The 25,077-nt window shown below is 42.3% G+C and overlaps 1 protein-coding gene across 4 annotated transcripts in view; it reads right to left on the reverse strand.

The window, feature by feature from the left end:
- Positions 1-25,077, reverse strand: part of zeb1b (zinc finger E-box binding homeobox 1b) — a 49,430-nt gene that overhangs the window by 16,208 nt on the left and 8,145 nt on the right. For 2 of the 4 annotated variants that reach the window (XM_067487051.1, XM_067487053.1), the window contains exon 2: positions 1,181-1,336. In XM_067487051.1, the coding sequence (XP_067343152.1) occupies positions 1,181-1,336 (156 nt within the window). Of the gene's footprint in view, positions 1-1,180; positions 1,337-1,836; positions 2,119-24,343; positions 24,594-25,077 lie in introns of those variants that run through there. The other 2 variants (XM_067487049.1, XM_067487052.1) reach the window with 2 other exon arrangements.

Consider the following 25,077-nt stretch of genomic DNA (forward strand, 5'->3'; position numbering starts at 1 on the left):
AAGTGTATCTGTGCAATGTGGAGGTGAAACTGACGGAGGTCAACCTATTGGGGAGAAATGTCAAAAAATCCCTCCATAAACTGACATTGATCGGTCGCTATATGTTTGCAAACTTGACCTCTTGCTAAATCAAAGTTTCCCTCAGTCCCAAGCATGAAAAATCCAGCCAAAACCTGTATAAAATAAAATTATTATTGTGGCTCAGTTACACATGGCCTTGTGTTGCACATGATGTACTGAATCTAAGTGTCTCAGACACACACATACATATACAAACAATTGCACATGTAGTATTAGGTCAGAAGTGAAACATGGAGGCCTTGTGCACAGGTTGAAAGACCAACATCCTTTAGCTCCTGCAATTGTTTTTTTGGCAGGGGGGAGTGGCTGTGACTTCATCCTTTCCTGTGGCAGAGAGCTGCCTCTGACATCACTTCCACATGGTGAAGGTAAAAAGAAGTTCACGGTGCCTGTCCAATGCCCACCCGTACCATAAAGCTCTTCATTGGCTCTTGGGATGTGAGGCTATTATCTGTACTTGAAGGTCTCTCCCTCTGCTGGCATTGTCTTGGTTTAATATCATGCTTCCTGCCATAGTTGGAAATCCACCACATGTAGTACCTGTTTCCTTATACTCTATGCTTCACAATGAGACAAAGCCTGGTACTTAACCATGTACAGATGTCAACTGGACATTTCTTAACTTAGCCTGCATCACGTCAGCTGAGGTCAAAATGAAACGGCGACAAACAATTGATGTCGTAGCAAAAATGTGGCTGCATAACACATATGCTTTTAAGTGGTAAAGGCACTTTCTAACTTGTGTGCTTTGTCTGAGCAGATAAGAAAATGTTTTAACACTCTTTGTCAGACTCATGATATCAGGACTGATAGTAAAAGGACAAACATAAAAATATAAATTTCAGGTTGTCATTTGTACTGATACTTTAAATGAAGAAAATTAGGTATTTGTCAGTTTAATTTAAGGTTATATTAGTGGCATTAAGACATTCCTTGTCCTGTGCCAATAAACTGCCACATGTCTAAAGGTGTTTCTGATAAGTATTCAACAAAGTGCCATTATCCCCAAAAAATAGTTAAGATAAGGTGCATATTTGCATGATTCAGTGTGGATGTGAGGCTCTAATAACGTGCCCTGTGAATGTGCTTCTGGTCTCACCTCGGTCCCAGCAGTGCTCCCTGGGGTGATCATCATCTGGCAGAGCGCTGTCACAGTCGGCCCCATCCGCCAGGCTGCCTTCCTCTTCCACGATATGCAGCTTGTCTTCATCATCTGAGTCCGAGGTGGCCTCCACCACATTATTGTAGTTGGTCACTGTGCAAAGAAACACCAGGGGACAGAGGTTAGAGTGGCTTGTTTGTGCAACTCAATTAGTTATTAAAGAAAAAGAACAGACTACAAATATTTAGTATTTTAAAACCTTTTTAAAAATAATTGGAGGAACTGCCTGTGCTTCATGATTAGTATGTTTGAATATGACAGGCTATGAGTCAAAGAGGTTAAATAAAACTGTCAAAACTATTTAATAGACCATTCCTCAACTTCAGTAAATTAGAAGAAACTTTAAATGATCCTCATGACTAAAGTGGGTTGTCAAAGGAAAGAATAAGACAGGCACTAACAACAGACTGAATGGGGGCTATTAAAGCAATACAGCAAATGCAAAGGTATGCAAATGAAAACTCGAAAAAGATACAAGTTCTTGAGTTAAAACACTCACTGAGCAAGAGACAGTGTTGCAAACACCAAAAAACTGAGCAAATTCACATTTAGACAGTTGTAAAAACACATAAAGTAATGTGAGCGATGATTACATTGCAGTAGTAGTGGTGTGTGCATTGCGTGGGAGCCGTTGTAACATGGTCAGCTGTGTTATGGTATTGAGGAGCCAGCCTACAGAGAGGGTTGTTATGGGGAGTAAATTCTCCTGACTGACTGACTGACTGCCTGCTTGTGCGTGTGTGTGTGTGCTGAAAGTGTGTGTTCCTGTGTCTTCTTTTCATTTCCACCCCATTCCTCCATCTCTCAATTCCACCTGTGTTACTTCCACCCACTCTCCTTCCATTGCTCTCACCCCTCCCTCCATCCCTCTGTTCCACTGAGAGAGCTACAGATCCTCTCAGAGGCCAAATCAATTCTCTAGTGAGAGCAGCCCAGTCAGCAGAGGGCCCAGGCTGCAGCACTGAAACTACCTCTCTGGCTACTTCATCTCACATCACACACACTACACGCAGTGCTTGTACATACACACACCACCTGGATTCACTCGCTGAATATGCACTGCCAGTACAAAGCACCCGAAAAGTTCTTTTTCTCTATCTTCACTCACCCCAACCCCACTCGCCCACCTCTTTCTGAAGTGCCTGCTAATGTTTTTTCGTTGGGAGGAGGAGGCGGGAGAACTGTGGTCCTCCGTTTCAATCAATGAGAATTGTTTTGGTGAGGTCTTTTCCTTTCTTTCTGTACTGTGCAGGTCATTACAACTGGTTGGGATACACACAGACTCAGTAGGATGCAAGGTTCAGGCTGAGGGGGAGGCGGGAGGAAGGAGGTGTGGGGGTGGAGGGATGAAAAGGTGGTGGAGGAGGAGAGACTGAAGAACTCTTATTTGGTGAGTCGTTTGCAGGGTCAGTGCCACTGTGCCGCAGCTGCAAAATCCTATCGGGGTTTATCAGGAGTTATATCATTCTCAGCTTCTTTCCTCTCTTCACCTTATTTATGATCCCACATATTTTTCTTAACAATGATGGGATTGCCTCCACACTGTTGTTCTCAGACAGGGGATGACATCGTTTGTATAAAGATTGCTATCTTCACTACCTACTATAGTCTGTTCAAGGTTCCTTACAGGCAAAACAATAAAACAACTTAAGACCTGTGAGCCAGAAAGTTTGGGTGCCTGGCAAACAAATTATAACTAATTACTGAGGAAACTAATGTGTGTATGTGTATATGTCTCGCTCCTTATACCACCCCTTTCTCCTTATTCCTTTATTCTGTCATGGAAAAAGGTGGTGCATTGCCTGTCCAGCAGCCCAAACAGGGTGCAACAATTCATCTTAAATAGCAGGTACTTTAGGACAAGTCTGAAAGGCTGTTTAGGGCCAGAGCTACTCAGGTGTGGAGCTGAGGTCAGCAATAAGAAAGGCAACACCGCCGGAGCGTCAAGAGAAAATGATCAACTATAAAGAAAGAGTAAGTCAGCGTGCTGGTGTGTGTAGGCAGGAGGGAGCAACAGTGAGCAGGACAATTTAAGTGAGTGCTGTGAAGCAGAGGGGCTGAGAGAAAAATTTAAATATTGAGAATGGTGTAGAGGGATGAACAGAGAAGGTCTTACTGTGCCAAATGGTTAGCAGTGTTGAAACAAAAGTGTGTGCTCCAACAGGAGATGTAACACCTAGCATCAACAAAGGCTGCAGTCCCTTCTGGCTACCAGCTGAATGTTTGGACAGCTGGCCTCATTAGCGCAAGCATGCTAGCACACAACAGGAGGACAACTCCTACGCATCTGAGGAAGAAAGCTCAGCTAGGTGGAGGAGATGAAGAACTTACTTTTGAATGTGTGCTTTCTATCATAGGTTGCAGTGTGTTAACACCTGTGGAAATGATAATAGCTAGCCACAGCTATGGTTTGAAGTAAGTCAAAACTACTGGTCATAGATCATACTAGGTTCTACAGAGCTGAGTGACTCAATTGATGGGTGGGCAAAAATGTTAATACATGAGAGACTTAAGGCATATTGGACTGAATCATGCCCCAGACACTCTCTGTGATAACAGCAAACAACCCAATGTGATATGAAAACCTTTCATTGCCTTATATACACTTCACCTACACACCTTTGCAACATAGCGGGGATACAAGCTGTGGTTGGCAATGACTGGATTTCCCAAGGGATAGTGTAGTAAATGACTAAAACCAAAGCAGTTTGTATTTCTCCCCTCTCACCATCACTTATCATACTCTTTACCTCTTGCACAATTCCCAGTGAACTGAAAGATGGCAGCCGACAGTTCATGTCAGCCCCACTAAAATATGTCTACAAAGTTATGCTGTTATGACACCTGCCAAACTGTATCAATTACCAGCAGAGGAATGAGTAACTTGGTAGGTTACTCCCCAAACAGGCCCAATGTTATTCTGTTGGAGAGTATCACCTTAGCAAACTGTCACTGATCTGAACATAAAGTGCTATCAAGCCCCGTCACAGATTCACAGATTCTCTCCTGGATCAGAACTGAGGAGCCCTGTACTTGTACAACACCAGATTGTTGGGTTTGTGCTTTCATACATTGAAGCATTTCAGATAGTAATGGCAATATCTCATCCTCTGTGGGAGTGTGCTATCTCTGTGCTTGGAGGCCCTCGAGGTGTGAGTGACTAGTTAAATAACTGAGCTTTAGATGGGGACACTGAGAACATATACAGCCTGTGAACAAACACATTACTGTCTGAAGTAAGTTTTTAATGTTGATTTATCATCAATAGGGACATCTGTAAAGAACTGAAAACCTATACATATTAAGTACAGGCCAACAGCCCCATACCAGATCATGTAGGAGGCATGTCTGGAATGTCCAACCAAAACACTTTTCACTGAGTTTTGCTCTTAAAGAGACAGATCAAAGGGTGTGCACTTTCCTTGCTAGTAATTTCAGTCAACTGACTGACACACATTTTGAGGTCTGCTGTTGTTATGTTTGTGATTACAGAGACTGACTCATTATAAACAGCAGCAACTTTTTTCTACACTGCTACTTTTCTTCTTTCTCTATATTTAGCCTTGGTACAGACTCCCTCATTGAGGGACGCCACTTATCTCATTCAGAGCTCAGGGCCAGGCAGGCAGTGGTGAAACTACCACAGGCATCCTCAAAGAGTACAGACCCTGCCGTCACAGAGTCTGCCCTTGCGGCTCTGCAATGCCATTTTCTCAGGAAAACCAACCTCTACAAAAACGCAGCTCAAATCAAAGTAAAACAAAGCCATGCCGTTCAAAACCTCAAGTATGCCGTCTCAAGGTGAGGCGCCTCATTCAGCACTGAGGTAAACGCCACTGGTTTTGTTAAAACAACAGCCTTCCTCCTACAGAGTCAGGAAGGTCAACTTAAGTGCCGATAACAAAACAAAAGAATTGGGGATTTTTTGCAGTCTGCCTCTAAGGTGCTAGGCCATTAGGTCTGGCAAAGGCCATTTGATTTCAGTAGTGAAGGTATACAACTGGGAGCAGTTGTATACCTTGTAACAGTACCCCTTCACACAGTCAATTAGCTATAGAGGGCACTTGAGGTCCCAAGAGACTGTTTACTAACAAGCTTACCCCCACCTAGCAGCTAATGCCAAGCATTTCTTGCCAACCACACCAGAGCAAATTAGTCACATCTACGACCAGTCATATTCTGAACAATGTTTCTCCTTAAATACACAACATTCAGCTCCAAAACTCCCCAACATCAAATGACTCTTACTCATTTTTCTAATTGAAGCTGGTGGGGCAAAAAAGCAGAAGCACTTGTATGGACACGAGATAACAATAGCACTAGGCAATCCTGAGAATTAGTCCCTTCTGATGGAGTTCTGCATTTACTTGTGTTACAACCACAGACAACTGGTTAAGGGTATTCCATCAAAGGCAAAGCATTTTTAAACAACCTGTGGAACATTGTCCTTCATAGGAATCATTTCACAGATGAGCTAGAATACAATGGGCTCTTGTCTTCCTAATGATGCTGATCAAGGTTTTAGCACATGATCTAATGGGCCTCCACAGGTCACTCATCTCCCATCTGATGAGCACTTTCCATGATAACACTAATGCTAATGGAGGCTATTGTTCTCCTAATCTGAACGATGACACTTCTAAGTGTAAAAGGAGTCAGTGGGTGTTAATGAGTATTAGAAAAATAAAAAAGGCTTAACTGTACCTTAGAGATGATGAATTGCTTCTCAAAAGAGAAAAGTACTGAACCTTACAGATTATGTGCTTTTCTTGTTAGGCCATGTGCTTTTATTACTCATGGTTAGTTGCTTTTAGTGCTGTTGAACCTAAGCAGCACCCAGGTTATAGATTATATTTCGGTTTAGGGGAAGTCACAAGCTGTTCTAGGTACGAATCATAGTGGCACGCAGTGGTATTTCTCTCTGGGACTAATGTGTATGGTAATGAGCCACACACATTCTGTTACACCGGGTGTCCTCAGAGAGTTGCTGCTGCTAGCTCCTCTCAGCTCTTCTAAATAAGGCCAGGTGGGCTGGTGGAGACTGGAGGGTGTGATCTCACACACACACACACACACACACACACACACAATCCACAGCAATGCCTTGGCTACCAAGTTTACACTTGTCTTCCAAACCATGTTTATGCTAAAGGTGAGAGCCCATCCAAGGTAATAACACTGGTACACCTAAGTGCAAATGAAGAGATTGCTAGTGTGTGTGTTTTGTACATTAAGCTTTTAAGAGGCATGCTTGGCATTTAGGCTTTCAATCTTTATTGGTGGTCAAATGACAGTGGGTGCATATCTAAACGCCAATTTTTGTTGATTAATAGATTTACCGAAGGGAAAGTAGCCCTAAAGAACAGATGCCACCTCGCACAACTCCCACCAACACATAAACACAGAATGGCTGTTACACCTAGAGCTCTGGACCACCCCTGCCTCTCCATCAGCAAGGAGGCCTGCTCCAGTTTTGTACACACTCTGCAGGTCTCTAGTAAGTTAATTTCAACCCAGAAAACAAGCATGTACAGCACAGGCAGGTGATTGAGAATTGAAATAGAAGGTGGGTGAGCAGGGGAAGAGAAAGAAAGAGGTGAGGAGAGGAAACATCTGCTGTTGATTCTGGTAAGCCCAGAGAACCTGCAGTCATGCATCCAGCAACCACCTTCCTTCTGCACTCTATCTCCTTTACTTCTCTGCTCCTTTTTTCTTTGCTTTTCACAGTTGATTTGTCACATGTTGTTTTTTTTTTTTGTTTTTTTACCTTGTCTGTCAGTTGATTATTTATCAGTCACGTACACCAATAATTTACAAACTATGAGGTCTACCATGTACTGATGACTGCACTGTAAATCAACTTGAACACTTAAAACAACATCAAAACAGCAACACAAATATTTAGCCAGCTCAGGAAAGCATAAACACCCACCTGGGTAAACAGTTGTTTCCCTTCTGTTAGGGGCAGTTTCAAGTTAAGTGCGACACCTCTGTAATAGTAGGCCACCAACCAAATACAAACCTGGCTAATGTTGCGCTGGCCAAATCTTATTGGAGTGTTGCAGGCAAAGTGAAATGTCCCTGTCACCTCTGCTGTCAGACTCTATTCAACCTGCAGTTATAGACTGATAGGTTTTGAAAGCTGCACACAGTATAATGGTCTTCCTCTCCTTTGATTTTGCCAGGTTGTGTCTAGAGTTGACATTTGGAGTGGAGGCTCTGTGAGGATATTATTAGAGCGACTGCCTAAAGGTATTCAGTCTGTTTAAATGTAGTCAGTTACATCAGTAGCATTAAATACCATTACATTACTTGCTTCCTTTTTCTCCACATACTTATACATTACAGCGCCAAATGACAGCAACACCACTGGGTCAGCAGTCCACTCATGCGTTAAGGCTGTACAATGGACAAATTTATCCAGAGCTGTGATAATCATTCATCATCAACAAGAGGCAGGCTGCATTGTGGAGTCTGTTCCATGTGTTGTGAGAGAACAGAATCCAATTTCACAGCTCATCCCAAGCTCTGTTATAGATACATACAGGTCAGACGACTGACACTTCAAAGCTATGTCTAACATGCTTGAAAATCTCCCAGTCTTTCTTTATGCATGTTGGCACTGCACAGGATCACACATTGATTTAATACATTTTATTTAAATTTAAGGATCGCAAATACTACTTTGTACATCCTTGAACAAAATTTTATCTAAAGGAATTTTTCTGTCTTTTTTTCATTTTTCAAGAGTGAGATAGCATGTTTCTTGGTTTCAATAATGTAGGATGGTGGTCTGTATTATGCCAACAGCAGAGTTAGTTCATGTTGGGGCGTGTATTTAAATATATGCAGTGAGCAATATTGGTGTTATCCAACCTGCTTGTGTAGTGCAGGTCTATATTAGGTTAGTGTAGCACAGGGCTGTTGCATTTTAGGAGCAGGTGACTGGACATTCCTGCCTGTATTAGGCTTGACAGTTTACTGTGGGGGAGTACAGAGCAGGGAGAATTACACTAGTCCATGAAGGGGGAGGGAGGTGCACTGCCAAACAATTCTCCAACTGGAAAATCTCATTAAATCTTGCTTACCTGTAAGTATTCCTTAGTGTACAGACTTATCACAAACATCAGTAAAACTAAATTCTGTTCATTATGGAGACTGAAGACAACCATCATCAGCACTGTCACATAGTTATACTCATTGGTTCTTCACTCTAGTCTAGACTGTGTTTGTTATGTAGATGAATGCAAAGATTGCCAGTCAGCAGCAGAGAAATGTGCAAACACAAACGCAAAAGAGAGCAGGAAAGGTAAACGAAAAGGGGATGATGGCAAGGTGGGTTGAGAACAACTACTAATGGCTTAAAAAGACAAAGCTGTCCTGTCACATGTGATGCTCATCTGAACTGATGTCTGCCCCAGGGAGGCAGTGTCACAAACTGTCACGGAGACTCAGAGAAAGAAAAGACAGACAGAACATAGAGGGAATATCGAGGTTGGGAAAAGAAGACCTAAAAGGTTGAAATGAGGGTGTCAGTTGAAAGAGGAAAATTAAGTAAATAATACTAAGATGAAGATAAAAGACAAGAAGAAGGTGACAGAAGAAAAGAAAGATGAGCTAAAAGAGCGAAGGGCAATAGACAATATTTACACTGGCCTGTGCATTCTGTGGCTGGCTGTGCCTTAGTAAAGGTCAGGTGTTGACGCTATGGCTCTACCTAACAGATGTCTCAGTGAGGGGACAGGCAGCCACATGCACAGTTGCACATACTTGTACACACTTGCACAAAGACAAAAATACAGATGGATGTACAGAAATTACCCAGAAGTGCCTTTTGTTTTTTTTCGGTATGTTTAATTTGACAGCAGTCTCAAGCTGATAGCAATCAGCAGGTCAGCACACCTCAGCGAAGCCATGGCGAAGATTTATGTTGACAACCTGCTGTGGTTTCACTAATTCTGACACTAACATGCAAAAGTGCAGCTAGAGATATTCCATTTCGTAGAAAATCCCCCTCTTTGTGGCATTTTGACAACAGCTGACCATTCTCTCTCCAGAATGTCAGCTCTGTCACAAGACTCCTGAGGCCAAACGTCCTGAACAACCCCCTGACACATACAAAGTGAATAATCAAACACACGGCCTCAGGCTATTGCTCAGTTGTCACAGTGGTTTCTTGTTATACACGTGAAGTGGGGAGAGAAAGGGGTTAACACCATAAACTTGTATCTACAAAAGCTCTTTTGTCACCTCATCCCTCCACCAACATCCCCTCCTTCCTTTCTCCACAGGCAAAGTGGCCTTTCCCTGTGTGATCAGGAAGGGTTAGCCCTCTCTCCACACAACAACGCCAGCCTCCAGGGCTACTAAAGCTAAAGAGCAGTCAACCAGTACTGCTCACACCATTACCTTGCTGTTAAATGACCATGAGGGTGGACTACAGATGGACGGACAGCTCAGAAACCTGTCTTGTTAAACCAGGCGAGAAAGAGTGGGCCCATGTGTTTATGTGAACACTTTTGGAAAACCTCACCTAAACTGTATATAGGGAAGTCCAATTAGTCCACCGTGGCCCTCTACCAGCTCAATACATTCTGCTTTCACTTTGACTGCACTTTATATGACTAATATGCAAACTCTGATTTATAGAACAGGGGCCAACAGATGAATAATCACAGGCTGAGTGAGAAACACCATTGTTTATGCACCCTGTCAATGTGGCACTGATTAGTCAAATGGCTGATGCAGCAGATAAACGCAGGTCATCATGTACTGATGTATACTAACTTTTGGCAATTACAGCTATCGGTGCTTGGCTGGTATATGGGTGTGTGTCTGGATACCATAGACCCCCGGAGACCATTACTTCAATGTGTCAGAATTCAAAGGAGATTCAAGTATTGACAGTTAAGCTGGGGAAATCGATGGGCACACTTCTCTCAGTACCCTTGCCATCTGTGGTTATGAGCCCACAGTTAGTCTAACATGGCTGCTGTGGGACCTCATGTGGGACCTCATGTACACTATTATATCACTTCATGCACAACATGAGGTCCACAGGAGTGCACAGGAGAACACAGGAGAAAGTCATCTCTCCTTTACACAGGAGAAATGACTTTGAGTTGTGCAAGTGAGTCAACCAGACTCCGATGCGGAATTGACTGATTATGCTCAAACAGTTGGACTTCATGCAGCTGCCAACCAAATGAAGCTGTTAATTCTGATGATATGCAAGCTACATACAGCTGTCGTGTCCTTAGTGTGAGTTAGTCATGTTCCTTCCTGGTCAGATGTTGGTTGCTGTCCCCTGAGGCTGAATGATGGAGGCCAGACCAGGGCTTCTAGTATGCAACAGCCAACAGGGTGGGACCTTGATTACCCAAGCACACTGAAATTGTTGGACTGGACTCAGGGACAATCCCGTGTGATGTCACCCATAATGTGAAGTCATTCAGCAGTAAATGGCCAGATGTTTTCTGGGAGGGAGAATTTTCTTGTCAAGTACTCCCAAGTAGAAACACCTAAGTTCTCTACCTGGCAATAGTTCTTTGGTATTGTAAAAGCTCTCTGATCTATAAAGATCATGGGTAGATCATGATTGTCTATAAGAACAGCCTTTCTGGTACTGTCATAGTAATGTTTTCTGGTGAAGAACTGACTGTGTCACAGTTTTCAATGACTTTTTTCAGTGACTTTTTTACATAACACTCTGGTTTCTCAGTTGATAGAGTGGCTGCCACCAACCATAAAGTTGGAGGTTTGTGCCCCGCTCTTCCTGACCCCATGTTGAAGTGTCACTGGGCTGGACACTGAATCCCCAACAGCCCATCCCCAGCCATGCAGTGCCAGTCCCAAAGCCAGTAGAAATTGGGCAGGGTTGCATCAGGAAGGGCATCCGACGTAAAAACTGCCAAATCAACATGCAGACAAATGGTCTACTTTGGCAACCCTGAATAAACCCCAAAATAAATAAATAAATAACAAAACTTTGGTTTCTGTAGGGATGTCTTCTATGAGGAAGGACTGATGTTTAGGGGACTCAGTGAAAGGCCCATGAGCTTAAGTCAGGCGAGTTTCTAAAGCAACATAGCTTTTGATAGGTCACAGAAGGTGCTAACTATCCCCATATCCCTGTCAATGAAACAGGTATCCTAGGAAATGATGTTCTCTATGTGACATCAATAAACTTTAAAAATGTGACCTATGAACATGAACTAGTTCATTTTAATCTGTGTGAAGTGAACTTTGAGCTAGCTTGCACAACAATGCTCATCAAGTGCTTTATTGATCAGTTATTTTCTATATAACAAGTCATCAGAGCTGTAGAGTTGTAATGATGCTGCCAAATTTAAGAAAAAAAATCAGGGTTGACCAGGGTTGAACACCACAAAGAGCAAGTGGAGCTTGCTTTTGTTTCTTTGACATTAAGGTCAAAGAACAGAGGTGTGTTTTACCCATGTAAGCTCCCTGCAGTTCAGGGGGAATTCCACTGGGCAGTGCATGCCAGTGCACGCTGACCTTCGTGATGAAATGTAGTGATGTGCTCTGTAGCTGAGAGGATGAGGAAATAAAGATAGTTCAGAGCCACTGTATTGGATTGTGTTACATTGCACAGGTGGCCATAATGTTATGCCTGATTAGTGTGTGTGCGTGTATCTGTGTGTTCACTAGTCTTCAGCTGTTCAGATCACTGATAACACTCTAGCTTTTTTAAATTAACTTAGCAGGAGTATGCATGTGCACTGAAAAGTCCTGAACATATGACTGATGTGAGCTTTAGCACAGTAAACACAAGCACACACAGCTACACACATGTGGGTGGAGAGAGAGGTGGTCATATGCAGCAATGTTCAGCTAACATCCCGTGTTCATCCATGTGAGTTAGGCCCACCGTTTCCTATATTGATGAGTCAGGCTGTGTGAGTGTGTTAGTCACTTTATTTACATACACACATAGCACACATAGCACGCACGCACGCACACACACACACACAGAGGAACATGTACTAATGCAGCAGCTGTGAGACCTAAAGAGGAGAATGGAGGCAATTTTGGCTCTTTTTTGCCTTTTCTTTTTATACTTCTTACATGCTGCACTTCTTACATTTGTTACTGGGATGATTGAGTGATTCAGAGAAAAGAAGGCTGTGAGAAGGTGGCTGAGGAGGAAAGAACGGAGAGAGAAAGAGCAGAAGGGAAAAGGAGAGGTTATTTTGGAGTCTCTGAACTGTAATCACCACCTACAGCTGCTTCCTCCCAGGTGCTCCAACTGGACATCAGCACAGTAAGGGAGGGTGAAAGTAGAAAGCAGACAACAGGCTCACACTCATGTAGTCAGGGTAGAGGCATTTGTCTTGTTTATAATTAGCCTGAATTTATCTCTGCATAACTAACACATTCTGATGTCTTCCCCTTTTTCCACCACAGACAGATTAGATTGTCTTTTCACATATAAGCTTCTTTAGGCAAGGGGAACTGTAATCTTAGGAGTAGGAGGAAGTTGAAGGGACTATCACAGAGCTGACACAACACTTCCAGTACCTGCCAGAGGAGACAGGATGGTGACTATGTTTAGAGGAAGGTAGACTAGCTGTGAATTGCGCCAGACAGCATATGACTCGCACAAACACAGCTGATGACCAACAGGTGAAACAAAAAAAAAAAACAGCTCAGTTTATCTACACACTACACATTACTGTTTACTGTGTTTATTTTGAATGAAATATTGTTAGTTCATGTGTAAATGTATTTACAGTAAATTATGTAATATGTTTTTGTAGCATAAATACTTAATTAACTTTCACAGCATAGCACAGTACAGTAGCACCATGGAGGCATCTTTCTATGGTAATTTGATAATCTAATACTGTTAATTCATTAACTGGTTCGCTACATCCCACAACCTTGTAATGGGCTGATGAGGGCTGACTGCTCAATAGTGGCCTTATTAAAGGTTCTACCTGTAAGACATGACAATAACCCAACATATGTCTCCAGTACAGTGGAACTTACATAATCAGCATCACCTAATCATAGCAGGTCAATTCAGTTTACCCCACCGATGGTAATATAGTATTCAAGAGCCGGGACTTTAGGCTCACACAGTGTGACTCACAAAGCACAAAGTAAACACACAACCAGAAATAAATGCATGGACAGTACACAAACACTTAGAGTACAACAAATGTATTATTTCACCATGAGACGCAAACACAATCATTCAAATGCTAAAGTCACACCATAAGTGTAAGTGTTGGTATGTGTAGCCCCCAAGACCAGAAAATACATCATGCTGTGGTTCATATGGAAAACCTTCAATACGTGGGCACCAAGCCTCTTGTGTTCAAATAAAACCCCACCACACCGAACGTTGTGGGTGCGTCCCTGTAAGTCATCCATGGCAGCCTACCATTATTATCCAATAAAAGCAGTAGGCGCCATGTGAGCCATGCATGTCACCTCCAACAGCTCCACAGTCTGCTGCATTTCCAGCCAGCACACAGTGAAATAGTGAATTTACAAACAAAGTGAACACCTTCACTAGGACAGACTAGATTACAATAGACATAATGAGAGATGGGGGCTAATGTTTACAAAGCAATGTTTTAGTGTTTAAATGACCAGTACGGCCTGGCTATCCTGTACTAAAGACTAAACAAATAGCAAAGGAAATGATTCAAAATCTTGGGAAAGGATGATTAATGGCTTAATGAGACATTACTCGTTTTTCACAGTATGACATTTTACCTTGCTACTTTAAAAGAAGTCACTGCTGAATCTCATGTAGACAGACACATTGCATAAAACCATTAACATTTTCATGGATAAATAAAAAACAGGAGTGATACTAAAAAAAGACTAGCACTCCCCACCAAAGGTTAATCTTGCAACATTGTCATCCTGTTAAAACCAGCATCCTGAGCTTTGTTAAACAAATGTGGCTGATAAGCCCAATGGTTGCATCAAAACCTTACAGATTATAGATCACCATCAAATCAGACTGAGCAGTGCTGTGATGGACAGACACCAGCTACCTTAGTGCTGTTTATCCACAATGCTGGTGAGCAGAGTAGGAAATGTGAGTGTGTGTGTGTCTCTCTGTGTGTGTGTTTGTGTGTGTGTTTATTAATGATGGGATAGAACTGTTTTTAAGGCCTCTCATGTTCGCATGACTGTGTGTGAATATGTGCCTACATGTTTGTGCAGATGCCTGTTGTTACACTGAGAGTTAATTTACATCTGAAGCCATGCAGCAAGTACAGCATTTAACAGTGCCATAGATATGGACTTCGATTATTGTCCAATGTTGCTATTGAATGTTTTACAATATAGAGTATTACAGTGGCACAGTGACAACCTTACCCTTACCTCCCCAAACATATTGTAACAGTGCTGTTTGGTGCCTCTCTGTCACTGTGACACCTGAGGATTAAAGGAAAATCCTGAGCTATTCATTAACCTTTCTTTAATGCCTCCACTTTTTAAAAAAAAGCTCTTCCAAAATGGAATGGCTGGATTATTGCTCAAGTGCTTGCCCAAATTTTCACCTACCTCTGCTGAACATAGACTTTGCACACACCTCTAATGCAGACAATGACACACATTAACACGCACACACAAAATCTTTCAATTCTTTAAGGCATCAATCATTGGTCTCCAACCAACTATACCATATACATTCATTGATTGAGTTGTAGCTTGTTCAGTGTACAGAGAGAAAGAGAGAGTGATGACAGGCCGCAGTATACACTGATCTTCAATTGACCTGCCAAGCACAACATAGCCACCCCTCCACACATTTCACCAGTACGGCAGAAATGCTCACTCTTGTTCATTTTTTTTTTGTGAGGTCAGTGCTGTAGAATTTTTACCAACTTCACTAACCATTATCTCATTCTGTCCATCGTCTACTAACCCTGACTATTAGGCATATTTTTTTCCAAAACAGGATCCTCACAGAAATACAAGGTTATAAAAGTGCAAAATGCTTCTTTTGATGGTCTGTGTATGTTAGCGTGTGTGTGTGGCTTTTATCCTGGGGATGATCTTAGGACACTGTCTGCTAATGACAGTGCTCGAGGCATTTGTACGAACATCTACATTCTGTGTGCATGATACTGTTGGTGGCTTTCTGTCTTTGTTTTACAGTATATATAATTAAAGATGATTGCATATTTCCTCAAAACCTTTTATGCATACTTCAAAAGTAGCATGAGACCCAATTTAATAAACAGGAAACAATTACAAACATAGACTTGTGAGAAGATTTTTGCAACAGTTATACTGCTCTATTGTATTGGTGTCTTAATACAGCATCACCTTTGGGTCTGTCACAAATTGGGCTCACAGGTATCAGGATGCACCCAGCATGCATATTTTATTCACGCCCACCCTTATGGTGGTTATGTATGGAAGACTAGGTAGATACACTTGCACTGCAGTCGTTTGTCTTTCTAATGGAGGGGGGAAACAGAAGTGACTACAGACAGAGAACAACTCTCATGCTCTTTTAATGGGAATGAATAAAGGATGAGTCGAGCCTGAGACACCAGGTTAAGATGCTGTTTAGCACCTCTGGCCCAACGCCCAGAGTTGGAGGCAGGGAAGCAAGGGAAGAAGTGATGGTAAAGGGGAGACAAAGTGAAGACTGACAATAAATAGAATAACATCAGGGTGGATTAGTAATTTGAGGAATGACTGAACAGATATACTGTTAACTCAATTATAATAAAGTGTATGGAGAGTACACTTTTCCAAATACATTAACTTGTTTTCAGTGACTACTGTACCAAATATATAACATTCAGATGTTGTTGGGTGTTTTTTCCACAGTAAACTTTAGCAAACTAAGAGGCAAAGAATCAAAGAAAGCTGCTTGTTGAGTCTGGTTCCATACGCCTCCACAAACCTCTTTTCTTTGATCCACCTTGGGAAAAAATGAAAGGCGCAGAAGAGAAGAAAGCCAATTGGGGAAAGAACAGGGAGCTGGGATGAGGGATCTAAAGTAGTGCCTTTGAGAAAGTGGGGAGATAGTTGAAGGTTGAGATAGGTGGTGATTGGACACAGTGCCTGGGTAGCTGAGCTAAATCAGTTCATCGGTCAACAGTCATCCATTGATTGTAATTGTGGACTGGTGAGCTATAGATGCCACGAGATGACATTGGTACCAGTTTATTATTTAGACAGAGCTGTAATGGCTGCCACCTGCCCTGACTATAGCAACCAAAAAGACCATGTGGCAGCAGCTGGCAGCACCTGTGCTCAACAGTCAGATCACCACATCAAAACAAGCCTGAAGGATTAGATGACAACTGAGGGTGGAGTCGAAACGCGCTTAAAGAAGATGCAGACCGAAAGATGCGTTTCTCCCTGCACTGGGAAAGAAATGTCAAAAGAGGATCCCATGTGCATTAAAGACTAAACCATTTGAGAAATCTCAGAAAAGAAAATTTGAAAGTTTTCATGTTTTAGACTGCTTTTCGATTTTCAAAAGCTAGCCAATCACACCAATGGTAAGACAAGCCCTAAAAACACATGCAACGTCTGACACTGACATCTGAGACTACAAAATAGGGCTAGGATAGAGTATATAGGCAGCTACTCCTAAAATTACGAATACCCGCGTTAAACACATTTTTCCAGCACGCACATAAAGAAAACTAAAACAAATGCAGAGCGTTGTGAAAGCAGTCTCCTGCACATTTAGGCTTATAAAGCCTGGGGAGTATTTGAAGTGGTGGTGCCATGTCACATGGTGTGAGTGCATCTTATTTTAGAGTGAGAGGTTGAGATAAGGTGTTAAAATGAGGGGAGGGAGAGGAATGCTGAGCTGTCCTTGTAAGACTCGTTGCACAGTCGATGTCATTTCCCCTCCCAGGTTAAATTCTTTGATTACAACTGCTGCTTGCTAATGGTCAGAGAAAATGCCCTTTATTGCATTTGTCCTGATCCAGACCATTTACTCTGAGATTTATTCCACTTCAAACTGCTAAGATCTACCCTGTACTCTGTCATTTAATTTTGAGTGATCATGACATCTCCAAATGCACTACTCTTTCTCCCTCCTCCCTCTCTGTCTTCTTCTGTGTGTATCTCTCTCCCTGTACCCCACGCAGCAGTTTATTTAGCTGCTGTGTTTACATTCCTGTTCAGTCAGCCTCTCCCAGGGGAGGATGACTGGATCTAAGCACTGTGGCTGCCCCCCCTTCTATTTTTCTTTTTTTCAGTCAGTTACATGACAGATAGCACTGACCAACTTATAGAGTCAAAAATGTGGGCATTTTTAATTTGACTATCAAAAGAAAATGCACATATATAGGCAACATATGCAAGCTGTTAGTAGTGCAAGCATGAAATCAGAAACAGGTTGCTCAGTCAAAAGGCTAAATGTTGTGACCACACTCAGGTGTCCTGCACTGTCTTCATAAAAGTGGCTAGAGAAGGCTAATTGGATGGAGCTCTAGGATGTCCTGCACGCTCAGGACCCCACCACTTCACTGGCTTCATCATTAGACTGACTGGCTCCTGTGGCCTCTGGCAGAGTGCTGTCTGCACGCCCTAACGACCGCTGACTCACTGACGACGCAGCACCGCCATCACATTAGTCCAGCCCAGAATAGCTGAAAATAAAGAGGGATGAGAGGAGAATGGGGATCTTAGGCGCCCCTACAGTCTTGTAAGACATCACTCTAAGGTACATATGATTCCGTTGTTTTCAGTTCTATTTTATTATGCTCTCAGCTGTTTATTTCAAATCTGGTTGAATCTACTCTTTTATGTCTATTCCATTAATTTTGTTAGCTCACCAGATTCAGCCAATTTTTTTTATTATTATTATTATTAGCTAATTATTATGATACTTGAAAAATGCGGATGACTACAGAGAGAATGTGTGCAAGTATCTACACATACATTAGACTCAAATTATTGTTTGTTTAATATTTATTGTGGGAGACATTATCATCCACTGTAATATGGTTTAAAGAGCCAATGTCCTAAGGTTTTGACGATAATTAGAAGAAGAAGAAGAAACTTCTTTTTTTATTAGTAAACCGTGAATAGGACTGTAGCTCATTTTCTTATGTGACTAAGTGTTGATTTTTCAGTGACAATTATTCAGAGTTAAAAATCGTTGACTTGTTTGCTGAGCTGATATGTCTCTTGATCAGCTGCACTAAATTATGAAGAACATCTATTAACTAGGATAGATTTGGACATATTTTTTTATACCCACAATGCATGATTTGGTGCAGGTTAGCACTGTTTGTGTTAAATCAGGAAAGCAAGATGCAAAATAGAGATGTTCTTAGGTGGCTTTATGACGTTACACTAGCAATAATAAGTACAGACACTAACAGCAGGTTGTTATAGATTTTACCAAAAATTAAACATTAAAATGGATAAGACTTTACTGTCTGTTTAGGGAGAAGCTACTACAAGATTTCATATCTAACCCGGAAGTGTTTCCATCAAAAATACTGCTTTGAACATGCTCCCTAAAAGAAACACTTTGTAAAACAATATAGGGCCTGGCTCAGCAGATAGCTATGGGTTAATCAGGCAGTAAAACCCACATGATGTCAGGACAGAGGACTGCTCTGTGTTCATCTAACCATGGGGGGTAGGAGGATGCCAGAGGGAGGGATGGAAACAGTCAGAGTTTTGTACTGCTTTCTTTTCAGAAAGAAGATGGTGGTAAGTCTCCTCAAGCAACACACCTTACAATTTTAACAAGCGTTTGGTTTGTACTTTATGTAAAAGACAGTTTGAAAGTTAGAAAAGTTACAATTCTTAGTAAACAAAAAAAGACAGATACACATAGGCAGCCGGTGGGTCAATGGGTAGAGCATCAGGCTGTGATGCATAAGTTGGCAGGACTTCCCATCCCACACACCAGGTGTGTTCTTGAGTGAGACACTCACTACTACCTCCCTGGGGTGCCCCCTGTGGCTGCCCACTTCTCCCCCTAGGGGGATGGGTCCCCACTGATTACAATAATTATCCTATTCTATTCTGTTTTTCTGAATGTTGCACTGGGTATGTATGTATGTGTATGAAGGACAGAGAGAGGGAGGATACATCTGCTAGTGATCTGGGCCTGAGTGATTTCAACTTCTGTCAGGAGGGCGAAAGAAAGAGGGCGATGCAAGCATGAAAGAGACATGTCTTGTCTAAAATACACCAACTGAGAGCAGTATCAGCCAAAAATACTGCTTCTAACAAGTCAATAGTCTGTATTGATTACTTCTGCACAGGGCTTATGCAACATCACCACCTTAGTGGTGAAATCACTGTGTACAGGCCGTGGTTTACAGAGCAATCCGCTTGCCCTTTACAGAAGGAAAAGTTGACTCTTCATGTGTGCCACAGGGTCCTTAAATCAAGCTGCACAATCTCAGCTAATGGCCTGGAAACACAGGGATCTGTGCTTGCTTAGACCGAAGTATAGGCAGATGCAGGAAAGAGTGAACAAAGGAGTCAGCAGGAGACAGAGGTAGACGGGCATGTTAAATGTTTGCAGAATTCTGTGAAGGCCTGAACTATGGACATGACATGATGATGAGAAGTATTTTACAATAATAAGGCAGAGTAGAGACAAGTGTTGCTGAGACACTTCGGAGCGATCTATCACCTGTGCTCAAAATTGTCCAGCCCTTCTCTCTTCACCTGCTACTTCTTTTCCTCTTGCTCTTAGTCAACCATTAGCTCCTCACCCTCCTCCCTTTCCCTCTTCTTCTCTCATGAAACCCAACACAGCCCCATTTCCACCGGGACTCTGATGTGAGCTCGGAGACGGCCACGCTTAATCGATAGTGCCAGGTTACCAAGACAACCTTGATTTCCTGTCACCGTTTTTGCCGAGTGCTGGTGATTGTGCCGGGTGTCCATTGCACCTGCCGCTCTCTTCATCTCCCCCTCCTCCTCTTCTTCTACTGTCTCACCATGCACTCCTTATCCCTTGCCTTCCTCCCTTTCTCATGCCCTGCTCACGCTGTATAGCCACATAGACAAAAAATAAAGACAGATATACAAAGGCAAAACAGATAAAAGTTTGGTTTGAACAATCAAAACAGTGTGAGGCTCTATGTACACAGATATGCATGCAAACACACATTAAGCAAGCAAACACACCCTGTCATCCCTAACAAAAGCAAGCTGTGACAGCTATCATATCTACCTTGGAAGGTGATGTCATTGTACCCAGGGAGCATTTAATATCAGCCCCCTTCTCACATGTATACACACACACACACACACACACACACACACACACACACACACACACACACACACACACACACACACACACACACACACACACACACACACAAACACACACACACACAAACTCCCCTCCTCCCTCTCTCCTACAGGAGGGGTTAGCACCTCCTTTTTTTTTTCATTAATGGAGAGCTCATTAATCGTGGCTGATAACGAGGACGTGGGACAGGGACATGATTAAGGGGCTCTCTCTCCTTTGGCTGAGCGCCCTTGGGGATAAACAGTCTAGGGTGTGTGTTTGTGTGTGGGCCGCATGTTAAAGCAGGTAAAGGACACAAACCCATTGCTATCTCTAGGACATCTGTGGGATATAATGCTACACATGTTTGCACTTTTTAGTAATTATAGCTACAGTCAATTTAGTCAATTGTAGCTCACTAAGAATTATAAATATGCCTGCACACTAAATCATCTTCTCTTAAAGATCTAATATGTCTTCATCAACGATTTCCTTAAGACAACAGTTTAATCCTGAGTGAGACATACTGGGGATTCAGACAGAGGAAACTAAGACTGATAGATAGATAGATAGATTTATCTCTGGAGATTTTTTCTCTTACTACAACACCTGTGAAACCACAATAGAATCATGTTAGTTTCTACAGTTTATTTTATCATAATTTGTCTCTTATAAGGTAAAGTATATATTTTATCACATTATATAGAGTATTCGAAACATGCACTTTGACCTAGTAAGTACAGAAAAGTAGCTGTATAATTTGTTTAGTCCTCAAAAAATAAAGAATTGAAAGAAAAAGAAAAACCAATTCCAGAAAATACACAATCGTCAAAAAGGCTATCAAATTCATTTGGTAAAGCAAACTTTATATAATAGAAAAACTAAGGGTAGCTGTGATGCACAAGAATTTAGAATTACAGATAAAAAAATGTAAAATTGAGGATAAAATAATAATAAGATGCTTCTGAAGTAAACACTGACCCATAGCTGTGATGGGACAGATCAAAATATTATGATCTCTCAATCAGACAGAGGAGATCAGTCCTTACGTGTATAAGGGCTTTGTTGTACAGCAATCGTTTAGTCTTACACACACATTAGATCCAATCTGTCTGGACCAGGACCCTAATCCCCTCTCCATGACCACAGCAGCAGACAGTAATCCTCCATATTTGTATATTAATAGCCAAAGCCTCCAAGGAGGCCTCTCTATACATTGTGATGTATGTTTTATTAGTTGGTTAATCTGCTTGTTGATCAGAGGACCTGGTTCATTTAAACCTGGGTTTTAATAAAAACACAGCTGGCCTGGCCTGAGGGATAAACTCCCCAAGGACAAGGGAAAGAGCGTGCCTGGGTGCAACAGACTTATCGTTAACAATAAACCGCTTTCTATCAATGTTATCTGTCACAAGGCAATACAATTATTACCTGGAATTCAGCACCAGGCCTCTACCATTTAAGGAGATGGCTAGATAAAGCCTGACCCAAATATAAGCCTGCTACCTTGCTACCATAATGCACACTTCAATCAACTATAATGTCATTTCTGAGGATGTAGTTCAGAATCATTGTGTGTCAACAATAATCCACATAGCCCTGACATATTCTGCCCACTGGGACTTATTTGGTTAATATGCTGTTCCATAGTTTCAGACACAACCAGCAGAGTAAAGAGAGATGGGGCACAGAGATGAGATTCCTTTAGATCTGAATCACGTTGAAGTCGTCTGTTCACCTCTCAGCCCGTCTAGACGCTGTGTCACTGCCACACCCCATCGAACATCTGTCCTGATTCGGTAGATTTATCAGACAGCTATTCAATTAGAAGGGCACTGCTTTAAATTAGCTGGCCAGTTGGGGACTGATGAAGATAGGCTGAACAGGAGGTTCATTGCAGTCTAGGAGACATTGTCCCTCTTGCTTACCAACGTTCTGCAGTCACCAAGATCACAGTGACATGTGTAATAATTTCATCAGCAATGGCTATGGACAACCAGTAATGCAATGTCACTGCGCCATTTCTATATTCTCACTTTAAATGTTTTTACTCTGCCATATGTGGCATCAACGTGCAGGCACAATTTATGGTAGGCATCAATCAAAGTGACTTCCACGGGGTAAACAAACAAACAGCTTTTAAACATCTGGTAAGGAGAACGCGAGAGAGAGAGAGAGAGAGAGAGAGAGAGAGCGACAGAGAGAGAGAGGCGCCCAAGGGAGATGTGTGGTTTTCCTCTGAGATCTGTTGATTACAAGGAAGGTTGGACAGACTTGCAGAAAATGAAACAAAAAGGGAGAGCTTTAGAGACAGTTCACACTTGGGTCAAAATTCAGGTGGAGGTCATAATTGCACTCACAAACCACATTTAAAACACTCAAAAAGACACGAAAACATGGCCATTCAATGCAATTCAGCCGCACCATGTGACTCTCACGGGATAATCTCATGGGAGCATCCCCCACCCCTGATCTCCCTGATGGACTCTAACAACAGGAATCAGCTTGGCCTGCAACATCACATCACACCACACCTAAAGATAATCATTCCCTCTCTCACATCCAGTACACATTAATAAAGAAACATTACACCCACACAGAAAAGCACACATACTCTTTTTTTCTCACCACTCCAGGCTTCAAATATTCATTCATATGCTGCATTTAACTATAGACATTTATCACTCATAACAGTTAAATCTATGTTCCGTCCTTCTAAAAGTGTGCTGTGTGTGGCTGAAGAATTGGTGGCATGGTGCCCATTGCTGTTGGCGTTGGTGGCAAGCGCGATGCGCTGCAGCCTGGCACTAAAACAAGGAGAGCCCAAGGCTGGCAGGGGGTGGTCTTTTCAGTGACTGAATAGCCCTTGTTTATCTAGGTCCCTCTGGGAAGTCAGGACACTGTAGTGAATAGGAGCCAGTTAGCAGTGATGGCATAAAAAAAAATCAGGGGGAAGAAGGGGGTCATTGAAATTCAACGCAGGCCACTGTCAAGACAAACCATTCTTGCCAGCTGTGGCAGGAACTCAAAGGAGTAAGGGAGTGTTTTAGAGGGAGTGTTTTTTTAAGGCTAAGGTTTTGGGTCAACAACACAACATTGAGATGACCAACAAGCTTTAAAGGGTCTTTGCCTACTTATCAAAAATACCTAAAAATACCTACCTATCAAAAGTCGCTTAATAAGGAGGAGGGATCATTAGGTAACCATTTAACGAAAGCTGAACAAAAGAGACAAAAGAGCTAATTTACGTCACAACTTCCTCAAATAAATGACAATGTCATGACAGGCAAACAGGAGGCTGTTTTATCTGTACGGCACAGTGTCACACTTTGCCCCAGCCCACTCTCAGCTGAGTATGGGCTAGACAGAAGTCACTGGAAGTTTTGGAAGTCACTGGGGAGACACTATTTGCAGTATTCTTCAGCCCTATTTCCAGGATTCAGTTCGACAGTGAGGTGTAGAGCAGGACAAAAACAGACCTTTCTTTCCTAGGTTCAGACTTCAGAGCCAAACACTTTTAATGTGTCTGAAAAGAGATGCTATTTTTCTCTTTATTCTGTGTGGCATGAAACAGCCGGGCCTAGATTCTAGCAATAGCACTAATTCTTTTTCCAGGCTTTTATGTTTTTTGCCCTGGTTTGTGGTCTCTGCAGCCCCTGATGAGGAGCCTTAAATAGGCTGCCACAGGTGCTGGGGCCGAGTATGTGAAGGAGGGGGAGGTGGCCTGGATGGGAGCAGGGCCGCAGGAAGCCTCTTGTTTTCACAGAGATAAAGGGCTTTCAGGTTGCATCCTGGGCCGTAATCTCTCACATACTTCCTGGTTTTGTTCATGGTGAGGCAAGAGAAAATGAAAAACTAACCTTCGTCCTGAGAAGCTGATCGATAGCTTCTGATGAGACAGGATGCGTGTCTGGTGTTGGTGGATTTGAAGAACATAGAATGACAAAGAGGCAGCCTGGATTTGATTTTGAGCTGTGTTCATTAATAGTCCTTGATCAGTGCTGATTTATGGGTTCCTTTATTCCGAGTGCTGGTTCATTACTGATGATGATTATGACAGTGTGCATATTTTTTTCCTGACCTCTTCATTTGCTTTTAAAGCACAATTAACATTGTTCCATGCTCTTACATCCTAATTACAGAAAAGATTACACTGCCTTACTTCGATTTCAAGTTCCTCCTTAACTAGTCACTTAGTGCTGGCCTTGTGTTTAAAAAGATCCATTTACTAGAAATTTGCATGAAAGGGGTTTATTGAAAAGTTGGCATTGAGGAAGAGTAAAAACTTTAAAACAGACAAGTAAAAATATTTTTTAAAAAGCTCAAATTCCTCCTCTTTTTTCTGCTGCCCTCACATTTTCTCTCTCTATTCTGAACATGTCCTTCTTGAGAAGGCCAGCATTTGACCGTGAGCCACACCCTGTTCTCCTGCCAGAGGAAACTTTCAATCTCTGCCTCCCTCTCTCACTCTGGCTGTAGCTCTGGCTCCCTCATACTTTTGTCAGGTGTTATTTATGAGTGCTGTATAGCTGAGTTGCTGCATGCCTACAGCACCTGCTGGTGCTGGAGAATCAGAGCCAAAGCAGCTGCCACA

The sequence above is a fragment of the Channa argus genome, chromosome 19 (assembly GCF_033026475.1).
Source record: "Channa argus isolate prfri chromosome 19, Channa argus male v1.0, whole genome shotgun sequence".
Classification (NCBI taxonomy): Eukaryota; Metazoa; Chordata; class Actinopteri; order Anabantiformes; family Channidae; genus Channa; species Channa argus.